Raw genomic sequence first — 15427 nt, 5'->3', positions numbered from 1 at the left:
TCCTGCAAATGGTGTGTGCTAGCATAGGCAAAGGATGCTATTGTGATACTGCCAGTCATCTAGCCCTACTCACCAGTACCATATGTACACTAGGACTAACAATGATGAAGCTGCTCTAGTGGTAGTGAAAAGATTGGCTAATATAGTGATAACTTTTGTAGTAGGGAAGCCTTCCAGCTTTTCATTTGATATTGTAGTAGTCATATACTCATTCTAGCTAATATTGGAAAGCTGTGTGAGTGTTTTTACTGGAGGGCATACATTCAAGTTATTTTTTACTCTTGTATAAAGCAAGTAGACAAGAACTGTCATGAGGGAAAAGAATGTCATGTTTCGATTAAAGTTTATATGACAGATGAAGCACTTGTTGGACATGTCTGGCTGGAAAGGTTAATTCAAACTGCTCTTTGGGCCAGAGTAAGTGACAGGCCTTGAGGATGGAAGACCATGGTGATGACAAGGCTGGATCTCATCTCGTCTTCATAAAGTACAAATTCTCTTTTCTTTTCTATATCTGTTCTCCATTTTGTTCCAAAAGAAGAGTGTACAATTTTTTTTACATTACATGTTTTCTGTGTTTTAGAATTATGCAGTTAGCACAGTGTGTTTTATTATAATTTTCACATTCTGTCAACTACTTCTTCCATCTGTAGGCGGCTATAACTTATGCTGGAGCAAATGCAGCTTGTGAGCCAAGAAGCCATATCTGTATCTCCTAATAGCTCCACCCATTTCTATGCCAAGGACATCACTAATTCACCTGCTTCCCTCAGATCCTTCAGTTTAGCTTGTATTTGTAACAAACATATTTTAAACAAACACCATTCACGGACCCTCCTCTCCCCACAAAGTATGAAAAGGAAGTGGGGGAAAATGTCTTAAAATAGTGTGTGCCAAACACACATGCCCAGTACCTTTGCTTCTGTATCCTACCTTTCCCTCACTAATCACCCCTCCCCTACACAAACTCTCTTTCTGTATTTAGATTGCAAGTTTTTCAGAGGCTTTGCCTTCCTTCATTTAAGTCATGCACTATGCCCAATAATAGTGCTATATAAATAAGGTATAATTCATAGCTGACCGCACTGGAATTTACCAACATTCTTCTGAAGAATTAGAAAGCATTCTACAGTTTCTAGTCCCTTCTGTTGCTAATGAGTGGAGAATATGGAAGTCGAGACTGAGAAATATGAAAGTAATCCAGTGAGTATTGTACTTGAACAAGGACAAGATATTTAGATTAGGTTGAAACAGGACAAAAGCTGAACAGGCACAACACTGGAGAAGAAGGTAACCACTGCTTATCACTATGAAAGGTTTTTTTCTCCTGCTGATAATAGCTCACCTTAATTGATCACTCTCGTTATAGTGTGTATGGCAACACCCATTTTTTCATGTTCTCTGTGATATATATCTCTTCCTACTGTATTTTCCACTGCATGTATCCGATGAAGTGGGTTTTAGCCCACGAAAGCTTATGCTCAAATAAATTTGTTAGTCTCTAAGGTGCCACAAGTACTCCTTGTTCTTTTTACTGCAATAATGCTATCCTTCAAGTGCCATATGAGATACTATCATTATCTTTAAAATATGGCCTGGAGGTGCCAACTGAGATTAGTACCCCATTGCACTAGCAGCCACTATATAAGCAGATGAGAGAGTTTTTGACTTACAGTCCAAATAGAAAATACAAATCGGGGGAAGTTTTTGGCAGAGCTGGGAAGTGAACCCAGATATTCTGAGTCCCAGTGCAGTGCCTTAACCATAAAAGGCCATCCTTCTTCTCTAATGTACCTTTGGGAATTATATTGATATAATTAATTAGTGGAAGAGGAGAGGTTTGATCAGGAATTTTATTGAAAATATTAATACTAAATCAGCCAGTGCTGACAGAACAAGTGGCTCTTTGAGAATCTTGCTGGATAAAGTGTGTATATGTGGGAAACCTTCCCGGGTATAGCCAGACAATTGTAATTTAGGAATAAGGGTTTGTTAAGGCAACTGTTAGGGTTATTTAGAAATAAGGACTAGCACATGAAAGGTGTCCAGACAAAAAAGCATTCATACTTTCAGAATTTTGAATAACTTGTAACAAGAAGGTATGTTTATGGGAGTACAGGACTCTCCCATTTTGGGTTGTTTATTCTCAGCTTTACTTTTTTCTATAAAGTGCTTGAAACTATCCACTGATTAATTGAGGGACACCAGCAGAATATTCAACTTTTCATGTTTTTTTTTTTAAACTGGAGCTTGTGTATAAATCAAGTGTTTTCAGTTTACTTAGTCTCTCCTTGAGCTTATATTTAGTGCAAAATGAAGTAATGCCTAATTAATAAGAAAAGGAGAAATTTAAATTAATCTAATCTAATAATTAGTCTGGCAAAAAAGGTTTAATGTCTAAATACAAAATATCCCAAACAGAGTTCAGGGGTAACTCCTGTTCGGGTAATAGGAGACCTCTTTTGGTAGCTTGCCAGCCCAGGAGGAAAGCAAAGTAATAAGTGGAGGAGAGAGTTAGTCTTTACAGTTGGAGGAATGTAAGTGAGCATAGTTATTTCAAAAGTAGGTGGAATAACCAGGATAGTGTGGCTGAAAATATCACAAAATAAATTAAGGGTTCACTAGGTCATGCACTGTCCTTGAAATAAGTAATGTGTTAATGTGTGGATGTCTGATCACAACTTAATCTCTATCAATTACTATAATTTACAATTTTACATATTTTGAAATAACACTGTTTGCTGTGTGCATTATTTGTAGATTTACCAAAACTGTTCCTGTATTGGGATGCCAAAAAGATTACTTGACGCAGAAGAGGTCCCTTTTGAGGCTCTGGCTGGGAAATGCCGAACACGATGCACGTTCTTGCCTCTATTCCTGGGCTTTTTCTTTTTTGCTGTTGTTTTCACTTTTATGGCTGTTACTCCAACTACTGTGGCCATCCTCAGGTATTTGGTTTTCATACTTTCCAATAACATATTCCTGGCTCCACAGCAGAGTATAAACATAGCATGGCATGCTTTCTTCTCCAGACCTGAAGAAGAGCTATGTGTAGCTCAAAAGATTGTACCTTCTACCAACAGAAGTTGATCCAGTAAAAGATATCTCACCTACATGCATCCGATGAAGTGAGCTGTAGCTCACGAAAGCTTATGCTCAAATAAATTGGTTAGTCTCTAAGGTGCCACAAGTACTCCTTTTCTTTCTGCAAATACAGACTAACACGGCTGTTACTCTGAAACCTGTCACCTACATTGTCGCTCCCAGTGGCAAGGAATGTAACTATTCTGACAACTTGCAAAATAAAGATTTTAAGTCATTTTTATTCTTTTTATACAGGATCAGCTCTGTAATCAAAATATGTAAGGAGTGCTTTGCACCCTCATCTGCTGCTCCCTAGACTCTAATAATCACCGTGTAGTGTATAACCAGTTTTAAGCAGGTTAAGCCCTTTGAACGTTAGATGAAGAGATTACTGTCATCTGTAGATTCTCTACTTTTTCACAACACCTTCTCTTTTATAAAAATAGAAATAGCTTCCTTTCTACTTGGTGGCACTACTTGTAGCACAAGGTTCCTTTTTAAAGGGCAGATCACACTCCATCAATATGAGAGGAAAGCTAAAGTCTGTTTATCCTTACACGATCCATAATCTCATTTTTGATGAAGCACCTGGCTTTTCCTGCATCACTGAGACATGGTTCAATGCCACGTCCAACCCTATCTGCACACAGCTAATCTTCCCATCTGTACGTTACAAGCCAAGACAGTATCCAGAATGCACCAGATAAGAAAAAGTGGAGTAAATCCTGTTCCCCTCCAGCCTCTGATAGTGAAGACATTTCATACCAGAAACAAAAAGTGCATTCATGTGGTCTGTGAGGATGCGAAAGGACAAAAGGAATTTAGGAATTATATTGGTTTACAGACCTCCAGGTGAAAACCTCATCAACTTCCTGGATGAGCTCTCAGATATGCGGCCCAGTATGGTATTGGAATCCCCAGATTACTTGTCTTCAATTATCTCAATGTTCACATGGACAATCTCAATGATACAGTAGTACTTTGATCTCATGACCTATACAGAACCCATCAGATTCTTTCAGGTAGTCTCTGACCTATATATGTAACCATATATGGTATGTATGTTGAATCCTATCTTCCAGTTAGGACTGCATATTGGAGATATCACCAGCATACCTCTCTCCTGAGCTGATCACCACCTCTTCCAGGCAGAGATCAAAGCCTGCCTGCTTTCCTTTTTTCCTATCAGGATAGAGAGCAATCAAAATTGATTTTCCCCCAAAGACTTCTGAACTCCCTAAGTTTTCAAATCTCCTTAGAACAAGTAACCCAAATACAAGGCCAAGGTGCTGATGAGTTGGTACAACAGTACAATCACCTGTTGTCCTTTACCATCAATGCTTCGGCCTCTCCGCCTCCTTCCCAAACTGACCAAGAAAAATAGTATGCTTCACAGGCGAACTACTGCCAGTGAAGTTAGAGTACCAGTAGTACAAAAAGACAGGTTTCAGAGTAACAGCCATGTTAGTCTGTATTCACAAAAAGAAAAGGAGTACTTGTGGCACCTTAGAGACTAACCAATTTATTTGAGCATAAGCTTTCGTGAGCTACAGCTCACTTCATCGGATGCATCATCCGTTGAAGTGAGCTGTAGCTCACGAAAGCTTATGCTCAAATAAATTGGTTAGTCTCTAAGGTGCCACAAGTACTCCTTTTCTTTTAGTAGTACAAAAGACACTGAGTCTGTCTGCTAGCACACAAACTGTACCGAACTTCACCACTGAAGTAAAGGAAGCAAAATGAGCCTCATTCTCTTCAATCAGCATGGCAGAATTGTAGCCAGCAGAACTATTTCTCATAGTTCTCACATATTTCTCATTGAACCAGCTAATCAACCCAGATTGCATAACTCAAATACCAGACCCAAGCATCAACCACTTTGAAGAGCTGCCAACATACTTCATTGATAAGATGGAGTGGAAGATGATGATATTCATGCTGTCTACCCTGTTAAGTAGGAAACCATGACTAATGTCATCAAACTGGTGACCAAACGTTGATTGTCAACTTCCCCATCAAAAGACCAACAAAATACACCTACCGGTTCAGGGCCAATGTACTAGGCAGATTGCTCTAGGGTAGAGATCTGCCCATTGAATGTTGAAGGCCTTTCACGGTCTATGTGCGGCTTCCTGGAGAAAGTGCTGAAGACGAGCAACACCAACATCCTCTCCCTCCAGGAGACCCATGTTGCAAATGAAGAAAAAAGACCATTGCTATAACATCAAGAGCTATAAACTTATAGCCAGCAATTACCACCCAAAATATGGGCTGGCAATCTACATAAAGCAAGAGATCAATTAATATTTGGTCCTACCTCCTACAGAGTACAATGAAACAACTGGAATCTCTGTGTACATTGACAAGCTTGCTGTTCTTAACATATATACATCAGCTCTGCCAACTGCATAGGATCTATGCAGCAAATGTTGCAGACGAAGAACTGACACACTGGGCATCGGCAAATGATATGCTCCACCTTTTTGATGCGAAACGGTATGTCACTTTCCACTCTGCAAGATGGGGCAGAGGATACTGCCCTGACCTGATGTTCATCTCTAAAGAGGATACATTCCCACAATGCTGAAGACTTTTGACCATTTTACTGTGCACCTAATCACCCCTGCAAAGAAGAACAACTCCCATGGACAACTCATTGTACACCGGTGTTTCTCAGCAACTGGTCCATGGACTGGTGCTGGTCCCTGAGATCACCCTGATATAGTTTAGGAAGGCAGCAAGCTGGTCCCTGGTATCAAAAAGGTTGAGAATCACTTTTGTACACTCCTTGCTGGACTGCAGAGATCCAAGATCTCTTCTGAAAATATGAGGAGTGTAGGGACCCAGAAATTGTAAAATCTCTCCTGGTATCACTGGATGTAGCAAGATGGAAACTGTGGCTCAAACAAACATGCCTGGAATCTGTTGAGACATCTGGGGGCTGCAAATCCCACACATGCCACTAGGTCGCAGTTGAAAGTCAATGCCATTGCTGCTAAACTTTTGTGGACATCAAAACAGCCAGTGGATAAACAGTATCACAGACAAGTCCGGCATCAACTCTAGCAGGTGTTCACATGTGCTTCATTGTCCCAGTGGTCTGGATTATTCACAAGAAGGAGATTGATCCAGCCGTTGCAGCCATGAAACTGGGAAAAGCAGTGGGAAAAAGATGACATCTACCACAAGTTCCTATGTAAGCTGGGTTCAGTGGCATGGAATTGACTGATGCAACATTTCACCAACAGCCTGGAGACTGGTAAAATTTGCTGCTTGTGGAGAGAAACACTCCTAAAGCCTGGAAAATCTGCAGATGACCCTTCTAGTTATAGGCCAATTTCCCTCTTGAGCACCAGCTACAAGGTGATGGAGTGTATGATTCTGAACTAAACTGGGCCCACGTTTCAAAGACTTCCTCTTTTGAGAAAGTCTTCCACCATAAGTGACACTCACAATTTGAGCATCCCTCTTGTTCCCAAATCCCTGCCATACACGCAGTCTTCCTCCCCTACTCCAAGCAGACTCCTGATCCCATAAAGGGAGATATGCTAAAGACTCCTAGAAATCCTCTGAGGACTTCGTGTAGCTATTGATTTTTATGTGGAAGGTGCTCTAATTCTGTGATGATGAGTGGCAGTATAAAATTCTAAGATAGGTACTTGCATGTTAACCACAACTTGGTTGTCTTGCCAGTCTCTGAAACTCAGATGGTCTTTGATTCTGAACACGCTGTGCTAGAGACCCACTAGATTCCAAATTAATATGTAGACCTATAAATGTGTGGGGCTTACCTTCCCACTGAAATGAGACTTCATTAATACCTCATTAAAGCAGCTGTTCACCCATGCAGAGCTACAATATGGATGTTACTAAAAGTCATAACATTCAGAGCATGATAATTGCATCCCTGTTATACAACTTTTAAAGCCTCATGCCCAAATTTAGAAACAGTGCATTCACGTTTTTACTATTTAAAGCTCACAAGTTACTTTAAAAGCACACCTACTTATAGAATAACTTTTTATACTAGAAAAATTACTATTGTAAAGCTGAGATAGTGGTTTAACACACTGCACTGCACTGTATTATCATGCTTCATTGCATTAACCATCTGTTCTTGGTGCTCCAGTGTGAGTCCACATGGAAGTTGCATTGACAATTTGATTGTTTTAGTCTGGAGGCAGAGAAAGGGCAGCTGTGTTTGGATTGGGGAGAATAAGGGGAAAGCAATATTTGGTGTTTGTAGCATCATACTTCTCAAAAATTACTTGAGATTGCTCAAAGCCTGTCCCTTTCAATCATCAGTGATATAGATTTTACTGGGATGCTGGACTGTTAGCAGTAAGGTTCAATTAAAATGGTTTATTTATTATGCTTGCTGCTGCTTTTTGTGTTACCTTATGTAATGCAATATGCTGATGCAAGACAAAAATCTACAAATAAGTGCAATATCTACTGATTATACATTTAAGCATTAAAAAACCCCCATACCAGTGTTTCCCAAACTTGGGATGCCACTTGTTCAGGGAAAGCCCCTGGCGGGCTGGGCCAGTTTGTTTACCTGCCGCATCTGCAGGTTCAGCTGATCGTGGCTCCCACTGGCCGCGGTTTGCCGCTCCAGGTCAATGGGGGCTGCGGGAAGCAGTGTGGGCCAAGGGATGTACCGGCTGCCGATTCCCGCAGCCCCCATTGGCCTGGAGCAGCGAACCGCAGCCAGTGGGAGCCGCAATTGGCTGAACCTGTGGACATGGCAGGTAAACAAACAGCCCCTGGCTTGCTGGGCCGTTCCCTGAACAAGCGGCATCCCAAGTTTGGGAAACACTGCCCTATACTATGTACTTAAGCATAGTCCCTTGCCGCATCTCCACTTCATAATGATTAACCAGGACATAAGTAATGTGTGTGATCTTGAGCTGAACCCCTTGCTTTGATTATCTTGTGTAAACACATTGGGAAAAGGACTATGATGATTTCTCCTGCCAAAGCTCTCTGTACTTTATTGCAGAAAACTAGTATAGTATATAATGCCTAATGATATATTATGGAAGTTGATTTTTGTCTCTTCTGTCAAGTAAATTCTATTTAAAGTTTTTAGGTTGTTTAGACTCCAGATACAGACCAAAGTATTAATAGATAATGTCAGTGACTGACTTTTTCAAAAGTCCAAGTGTAACTTATCAAAAAAAAAAAAAAAAAAACCAAGATGAAAAACATCAGTTTAAGTTAAATTTATGTTTGATAAAGCCCTTAAACTGCAATTTTGTTTGCAGGTGTGTGCCAGATAAACAGCGTTCATTTGCTCTGGGAGTGCAGTCAGTGTTTCTACGATTAGTAGGTATGACATTTATTATCTGTTGCTTAAATACCTGTCCCAGCATAAAATGTCTAATTGGGAGACTTCCTTTTCAAATACCCAGATCGACTAATTTTAAAGAAAATATGTATGAATGAATTTGTTGCAGTCTCTCTGTCTGAAAGATCAGGCCAAACTCAATCTCAAAATAGCTTAGAATTCATCATAGGAATTCAAATGTGGTACTTTACTCATTTTTAGCATTAATGCTGTCTTCTCTATAAATAGTTGTGCAAAGAGGCTAAACGGGTATGCCAAAGGAAATGAATCCCAACTGCAGAAGAAGAATATTTAAACTTGCATCCTGTTAACAAAAGCAACCCCACTCCTCCCCAAAAAAATGCAACTCCATTCTTTGAAAATTTTCAGGGATTTTAAGACTCCACCAATCAAAAAATTCGGTGACTCTGTAACACTTAACTTGATGATATTGAGTTCCTTTAGCCATGTTTTTGTTACATAATTTAACACTGATGAAAATGACAGCACCTTAGAAGTTACAAGTAAAATGGTAAAGAATATATGAAACCTGCTGCAGTGTTTTGTGCCCTTATTTCTAAAGGGCATGTATGTACATTTTAGAAGTCTGGCAGATAGATAATCTGCATAATTTAGTCATTCATTTACAAACCCCCTTTAAATAGTCTTTGCTGACTTTCTATTTTCTTTATTAAATTTTTTGGGGGTAATTGATGTGGATGCAGAAACAGTGAGACATGCCAGAGTATGGTTAAATGTGGAAGACGCAACTTTTACAAACTATTACACAGCAAAGAACCTCTCCAAGTACTAGCAAGTTCTACAAACCTGAGGGTGGGTATGTGTGCATTGCTCCCCTATACTCCAGGCTTACATGAGGACCCTGGCAGGAAGCCAATGTCCCAACCCATTTACCTCATCAACACTGGAGGTAGGAGAGATAAGATGAGGGGCGCTCTACCCTGCATGAGACATGGAGGCATAGCCTCTTTCCATGTGATGTTGTACCCTGTTGTAATAACTGAGCCTACAAATTTACTTTAATTATAAACTCAGCTGTAAAAAGTAAGTGAAAGTTCATAAAGTGTCACAGCCTTTCAAATTAATGTTGATGGGAAAAGTTGCAAAAGGGAGATGGAAAAAACTAAATTAGTGCAAACAAAAAGACCTATTAATATAATTCAAGGACTGTGTTAAAATCATGCCTGGTAAACAAGACAATGTGGGAGTGGGAATTAATGAACCAAAATTGGTGTGTTGGAAACTAGTTCTAATTGATGGATAAAATAATGAGGGAATAGGCTGTTCCATCCACAACTCCTTTTTGAGTCCTAAAAAAAAAAAAAAAAAAAAAAAAAAAAATTGGGGGGAGAAAAATTGGCTACTCGAGCAAGCTTCATCATCTGGCTGCCACCCCCAATGTCTCCTAGGATCCAGGTCCTTCATCATTCTGATCCCAAAAGATGTCCTGACCAGCCCAGCCCCTCCCAAAACACCTCCCAAATAACATTGCTACTGCTACCAGCTCTAGCTAAATGTGAAATGCTACCTAGAATAAGACGAAATAAGAATTTAACAGACACAACAACTGCTCCAGCCAAGCTCAGCTAACTTTTCTCCCCGCCCCCAGTTATTATTATCTTTAATAACTTCTAATAGACTGTTGCCAAGGAATTCCCCCCCCTCCCCAAACAAAAACAAAACCAAACCTGTGCTTCTCAGAGAATAGGGGAGTGAAAAGATGTGATAGAACGGAGATGGCTGGTAAAAATAGCATCAAGGAATTGGGGTTTCCCTCCCCCACCAGGTAACTGTTTACGGAGCTGCATTTCTTAAGATCAATACACCAGATCATTTGGAACTGGAGTGATTGAGAGTACATGTGTGATACAGTGTTCAGTTATATATTGTACTGTTTGTTGTCACTTAGGAAAATCTGTTTCCAAAACCCCTGTCCACGTCTATCATGTGTAAGGGGATAGCTTATGTTTCTACATGAGCACTGTCAGGATTGATTGTTTAATTAAAATACTAATTTACATAATGAAAGAAATACCTCAAAGGGCTTAAAATCTGTACTTGTTGGATCCCTAACGTATAGCCGCCTCTTGGGTGGGAGGGGACAACAAATGAGCACACAATATTGCAATGGGAAAGAGAGTAAATATTGATCAAGGACATTAGGACAAACTCCAGTTCTTATAAAAAGTACTGTAGTATCTTTAGCAGTCACACGGAGCAGATGGCACCTTAGTTTTTAAGGTGTTCTTTGCAAGAATGTACAGCAAGTTGCATGGTCCTCTCTATCTCAGAAGACCAAAGGGCTAAAACAAGCTGATGAGATTTGAATGTCTGGTTCTATAATTTAGCTACACCACACTTGATGCTTCAATCATCAACTTGACCCACCATCTTACTCTATGAATTCTGTTGATTCAGTTAAGACTCTTTCAATTATCTTTGTACACTTGTATCTCTTCTAGGCACTATTCCTGGACCAATTTTGTTTGGTGTGGCAATAGACAGTAGTTGTACTCTGTGGGATGTTAATAAATGTGACATTAAAGGAGCCTGCTGGGTCTACGACAACTCAAAAATGGCCTACATGCTGATTGGTATAAGTAAGTGACTGCATATTTGATATGTACATTACACAAATGAGTGTTAAAATCTTTAATAGCAAAAGGCATAGCTATTTTGAATTTCATTGCCAGGTGACAACTGAGTAAGAAAATAGTCTAATAAGTTTAATAATAAGTTTACATAGTACTCAGCACTTTGCAAATAGATAAGACAAGTTTCATCTTCTGAAGGAACTACTATTTACATAAGACATGACAGTCAAAAACCAGGCAAGACACAGGACCACGGTTTGGTAGGAAGTTTGTGGGGATTCTTGACAATTGAAATAAATGAGGAGGGATTGTTTGAAGAGTTAGGTTTTTAAAGGTAACCTGAAATGGAATTTTTTTCTTAGGTGGTTTGTGCCCTTTATAGCTTCCTTATGGATGAACAAGAGCCTGAAATATAGTAGGATTTGTGTGGTTGCCCTCCACCTCCCCCCATTTTTGGGGAGCAGGAGGGGGTTTCCTCTTGCTGACTTCCCTAGTTTAGCTGGAAGATTTTTAGAGGCATCAGATAAATATTGGCATTTTCTCACCCTGTAGTTATAATTAAACTTTTAACAAATACATATATTTTCTCCCCAGTGTTAGTTTGGCATTGCAGTTGAATGAGAGTTCCAAAGAAGAACAAAAATAGACCTTTGAAGATTCTGACTAAGTCATTTCCCCTCTCAATTAAAAGCTTTTCATCTGATTTTTTTTAAAGGTACTCGGGTACCTTTTGACTTCAATGATAGCTGCAGGTGACCATCCCCTTTGGCAATGAGGCTACCTATTTAGGCGTTTAAGTTTAACTACCAATATTTGAAAATTAAAGAAACAAAAACAAAAAACCAAACCCTCCCCACCAACCTTAAATACCTTTCAAGCATTTTCTTTTTAAGCTATTGATTTTATTTAGGAAGTTTTATCAAGTTTACAAATCCTTGCCCTATAAATGACAGAAACAAAGCCATCATTACATCAGCTAAGTCTTGTCTATACAATGTCTCTTTAAACATCAGATCTTCCTATTTAACAAGGTATTACCATCATTATGACATTTAGATCAGGCATATCTATCAAATGTTAAGTAAAAAAAAAAAAGGTATGTGGTTTGTTTTGGCAGGTGAATAAATTTTGAGTATTGAATAAAAAAGTAACCAAATATCTAAATATCTATCGGTTCTCTGTCTATTTTGCTGGGAATATGATTAGTGTGTTAATCTGTGTGTCTCCGTGACTTCCACCTCCCATTTTTAAAAACCATTCCTCTATGGTTTGGCCTTTTTTCTTTTCCAATGAGATGGTACTAATAGCCAACCAGCTACCAACAGATGACAGAATAATTTTTCATTTCTTCTAGCGTGACCATTCCCTCTAGAGAGCCGCAGGAGGAGTACTAACAGATCATTTGGTAATAAATATCCAACATTTAATATTTGATTACGGATTATATCCCAGGACTCTCTAATGAATGGACATGCCCACCATAGATGCATAAAATCTCCTCTTTTGCCACAATTTCTTTGACATTTATCCCTATTCAGTCTATCTATATTTTTTAACCTGAGTGGTGTGAGGTACCATTGAAACAGTATCTTCAGGAAATTTTCTTTTATTTTGCTACAGACTGAGGTTGCTGGTCCTCTTTTCCAGATCAAACCTCATTCCTCTGGGATAATTTCCCTGTTCAGGTGCTTTTTTTCCCCCTCCAATGTGTCAAATATGGACTTTTTTTCTTAGAAAAATTGTCTGCAAAGATTAATATAAATTAATTTTATTTTTTTCCTAATTGACCAGATGCCATTGCTTCTAAAGTTCACTTTTTAGAAAACCTGTTTTATACATAAAGCTGAGAAACAAAGCCTGACTTGACAGTACTGCTACCATGGGAGAGTGGGCAAGTTAAAGTTAGTTTTGATCTCTAAATAAGTTAGACAACTTTCTCTCCTGAATAGCTGGCCAACTTTGTGTGCCCCATTGTTCTAATATTTGAAGCTCTCTGCTTCATGATTTGGATTGCGATCTGGATTACATTGTACATCAACAGGAGTGAGGAAAGAAAAAGAGCATAGACGCAATAGTTTTCCCTTTGCACATCACCTTTAAGGAGGGAACTGAGGGAGGAAATAGAGGACACTTGATGAATGAGGACATGAAGCTAAGAATTGGAAAACCTGGTGAGCAGGAAGTCAAAAGAACTGTGAGGAGGATGTGTATTCAGGAAGATTATTCAGAACATCTTAAATGATAATGAGTTTCAGTACAGTGCAACAGGTGACAGGAAACCAATGAATGGACATAATCTGGGGCACTGTAGTTAAAGCAAGAAGGGAAGATTTTATTGTCTTGAACAATCTGGAGTGGAGGAGGAGAACAGAATTCCAATGAGTATTAAAGTTCTCACAGCAAGCAAGGACCAGAGGGCTGATGAGGGACCTGATCCAAAGCTCCTGGAAGTCAATGGAAAGACTCCTGCTGTTTTTAGGGGTATTTCGATTAGCTATGTGGGTTAGCATGCTTTCTGCCATCAATGGGTACCATAGTATGGAGCCAAGTTTACAGTAAGACTTAGAAGTAAATATTTTTAGTTCTTTGCTTTATGCCTTTGTGGCACTCTTATGAACTATGGAGTCACACATTTATAGCTTCCGTAGGTCAAATTCATTGCACTCATCAGGAGATCATTACATCCCTGCATTTCCCCTTACATTCCTCTGTGTCTGAGGCTCTGTATGCCCCCTCACCGCCCATTATTATTTGTTTGGGAGATAAGTCATTCAAGTCTCAACATATTAAATTCTATTGTGAGGATGAACAGTGATGAGACAGGTATTGTTATAGGAATTAATGGATGCTGTGGGCCAGGTGTTTGATCTGTAGACAGTTGCAGAGGTGCTTGAAGCTCGGGCTGTGCTGAACAGATGACAGGGTCTCCAGATGTCCCCCCCTTTTGGTTGTCTGATTTTCCCCCAAATCAATAGTTTTGTAGTCATTGATATCTAGATAATTTTGAAATTGATCAAATGGGATGTTCAAAAGTTATGGCATAAGAGACAGAGATGCCATCAAGTTGAATGTAAGGCTTTCACAAGCGCTGTCAAATAACATTAACTACATTTATTAAAAACTGATCTTCAACAATAAACAATTTCACTTTTCTTCACATAAAGGTGCAGCTTGTAAAGTCATCACTATCCTTTTTACTGTCATTGCATTCTGCTTATATAAACCGCCACCGGACAGTTCTGCGACTTTGCAAAAGGATGCTGAAATGGTGTCTGCTGTGCACATGTAAAACTGTTATGAGAAAACCAGGAACTTTAAAAGAAACCAAGAATATACACAGCTACTGAAAGATAAGCTGTCCGAGAGCTTCATTTGCAAGTGCAGCATTATCTGAACTTGATTTAGATCTTAAACAGCTTTAAATGATTTTAAATATTGGTGGATATTTTGTATAACATTAATTCAAACTGAGGAAATTTTATATTTCAACAATGTATCCCAATCAAAACTACTGTAAAGAGAGGAAATGTCTTACAATTCATTGAGTTAAGCAAATTGCAATATTATCAGTAGAACACAAGAAAGATGACAAAAAGCTGAACTGGAATATCAAAAAAACATGAATAATTGTTACTGCCTATAAAGGCAACGGTACATCCTAAGAAGACAGACTTTAGGACAACAAAATAGTAAATGGGTGTATTAAAGGGAGCTGTCAATGTTTACTTTAAAATGGTAGGAATAATATGCGCCAATGTTTTGGGCTACTAAACAACATTTAAGATTTGATTGATGTAAATTTATTTATACTGTAGTTTCTTGAGTAGGAAGAAATAGAAAAAAAACAGGCACTTCTGTTTTCTAAATCTATTTTGTACACGTTAGGTTAAAAGTTTAAATCGTGATAACTTTTTGTAATCTTTACTTTTTTCCTACAAATATATTTAAGAATAGTTTTCATTATAGGAAAACTAACAAACTTGTAATTAATAAACATTTGTTCAACTGGGTGCCTTAGTATTTGAATGCAGACTATATCCAAAAGGATGATGTAAAAATATTCTTGTTATTTTTTTTTAGAAAGATTCATTTCTTATAATATACACTCTGGAAATTTTGAAAATGAAATCTGTTTTCTTAATGTTTTACTTGTTAGATGTGTGCTAGCTCATTATTTTGAGGTTACTCCTAAGTGCTTCTGCACTAATTATTTTCCAAAAAAGGGATTTAATTATTTTTGTTGAATACAAATGCACAACGAAAGACTATGCAAACACATTGATCGAAAAAAGTACATCCAGCTGAGGCCTTGCAACCTTGAATAAACCTTTAAAATAATAGGATGTGTATCTGTAGAAAACTTAAAATAAGGTGTACATGTCTTAGTAAACAACAA

At 38.6% G+C, this 15427-nt stretch overlaps 1 protein-coding gene across 1 annotated transcript in view; it reads left to right on the top strand.

Annotated features, from left to right (window-relative positions):
- The window catches only part of SLCO4C1 (solute carrier organic anion transporter family member 4C1), a 94511-nt gene extending 79663 nt beyond the window's left edge, over positions 1–14848 (top strand). Inside the window, exons 10-13 of the mRNA XM_074954011.1 lie at positions 2761–2948; positions 8355–8419; positions 10900–11037; positions 14196–14848. Of these exons, the coding sequence (XP_074810112.1) occupies positions 2761–2948; positions 8355–8419; positions 10900–11037; positions 14196–14320 (516 nt within the window). The 3' untranslated portion in view covers positions 14321–14848. The remainder of the gene's footprint in view (positions 1–2760; positions 2949–8354; positions 8420–10899; positions 11038–14195) is intronic.
- Positions 14849–15427: the final 579 nt, after the last annotated feature.

This window comes from Natator depressus, chromosome 5, assembly GCF_965152275.1.
Source record: "Natator depressus isolate rNatDep1 chromosome 5, rNatDep2.hap1, whole genome shotgun sequence".
In the NCBI taxonomy this organism is placed as follows: Eukaryota; Metazoa; Chordata; order Testudines; family Cheloniidae; genus Natator; species Natator depressus.
Note: the sequence above shows the minus strand (reverse complement) of the source record. Positions and strands in the feature narration are given on the sequence as shown.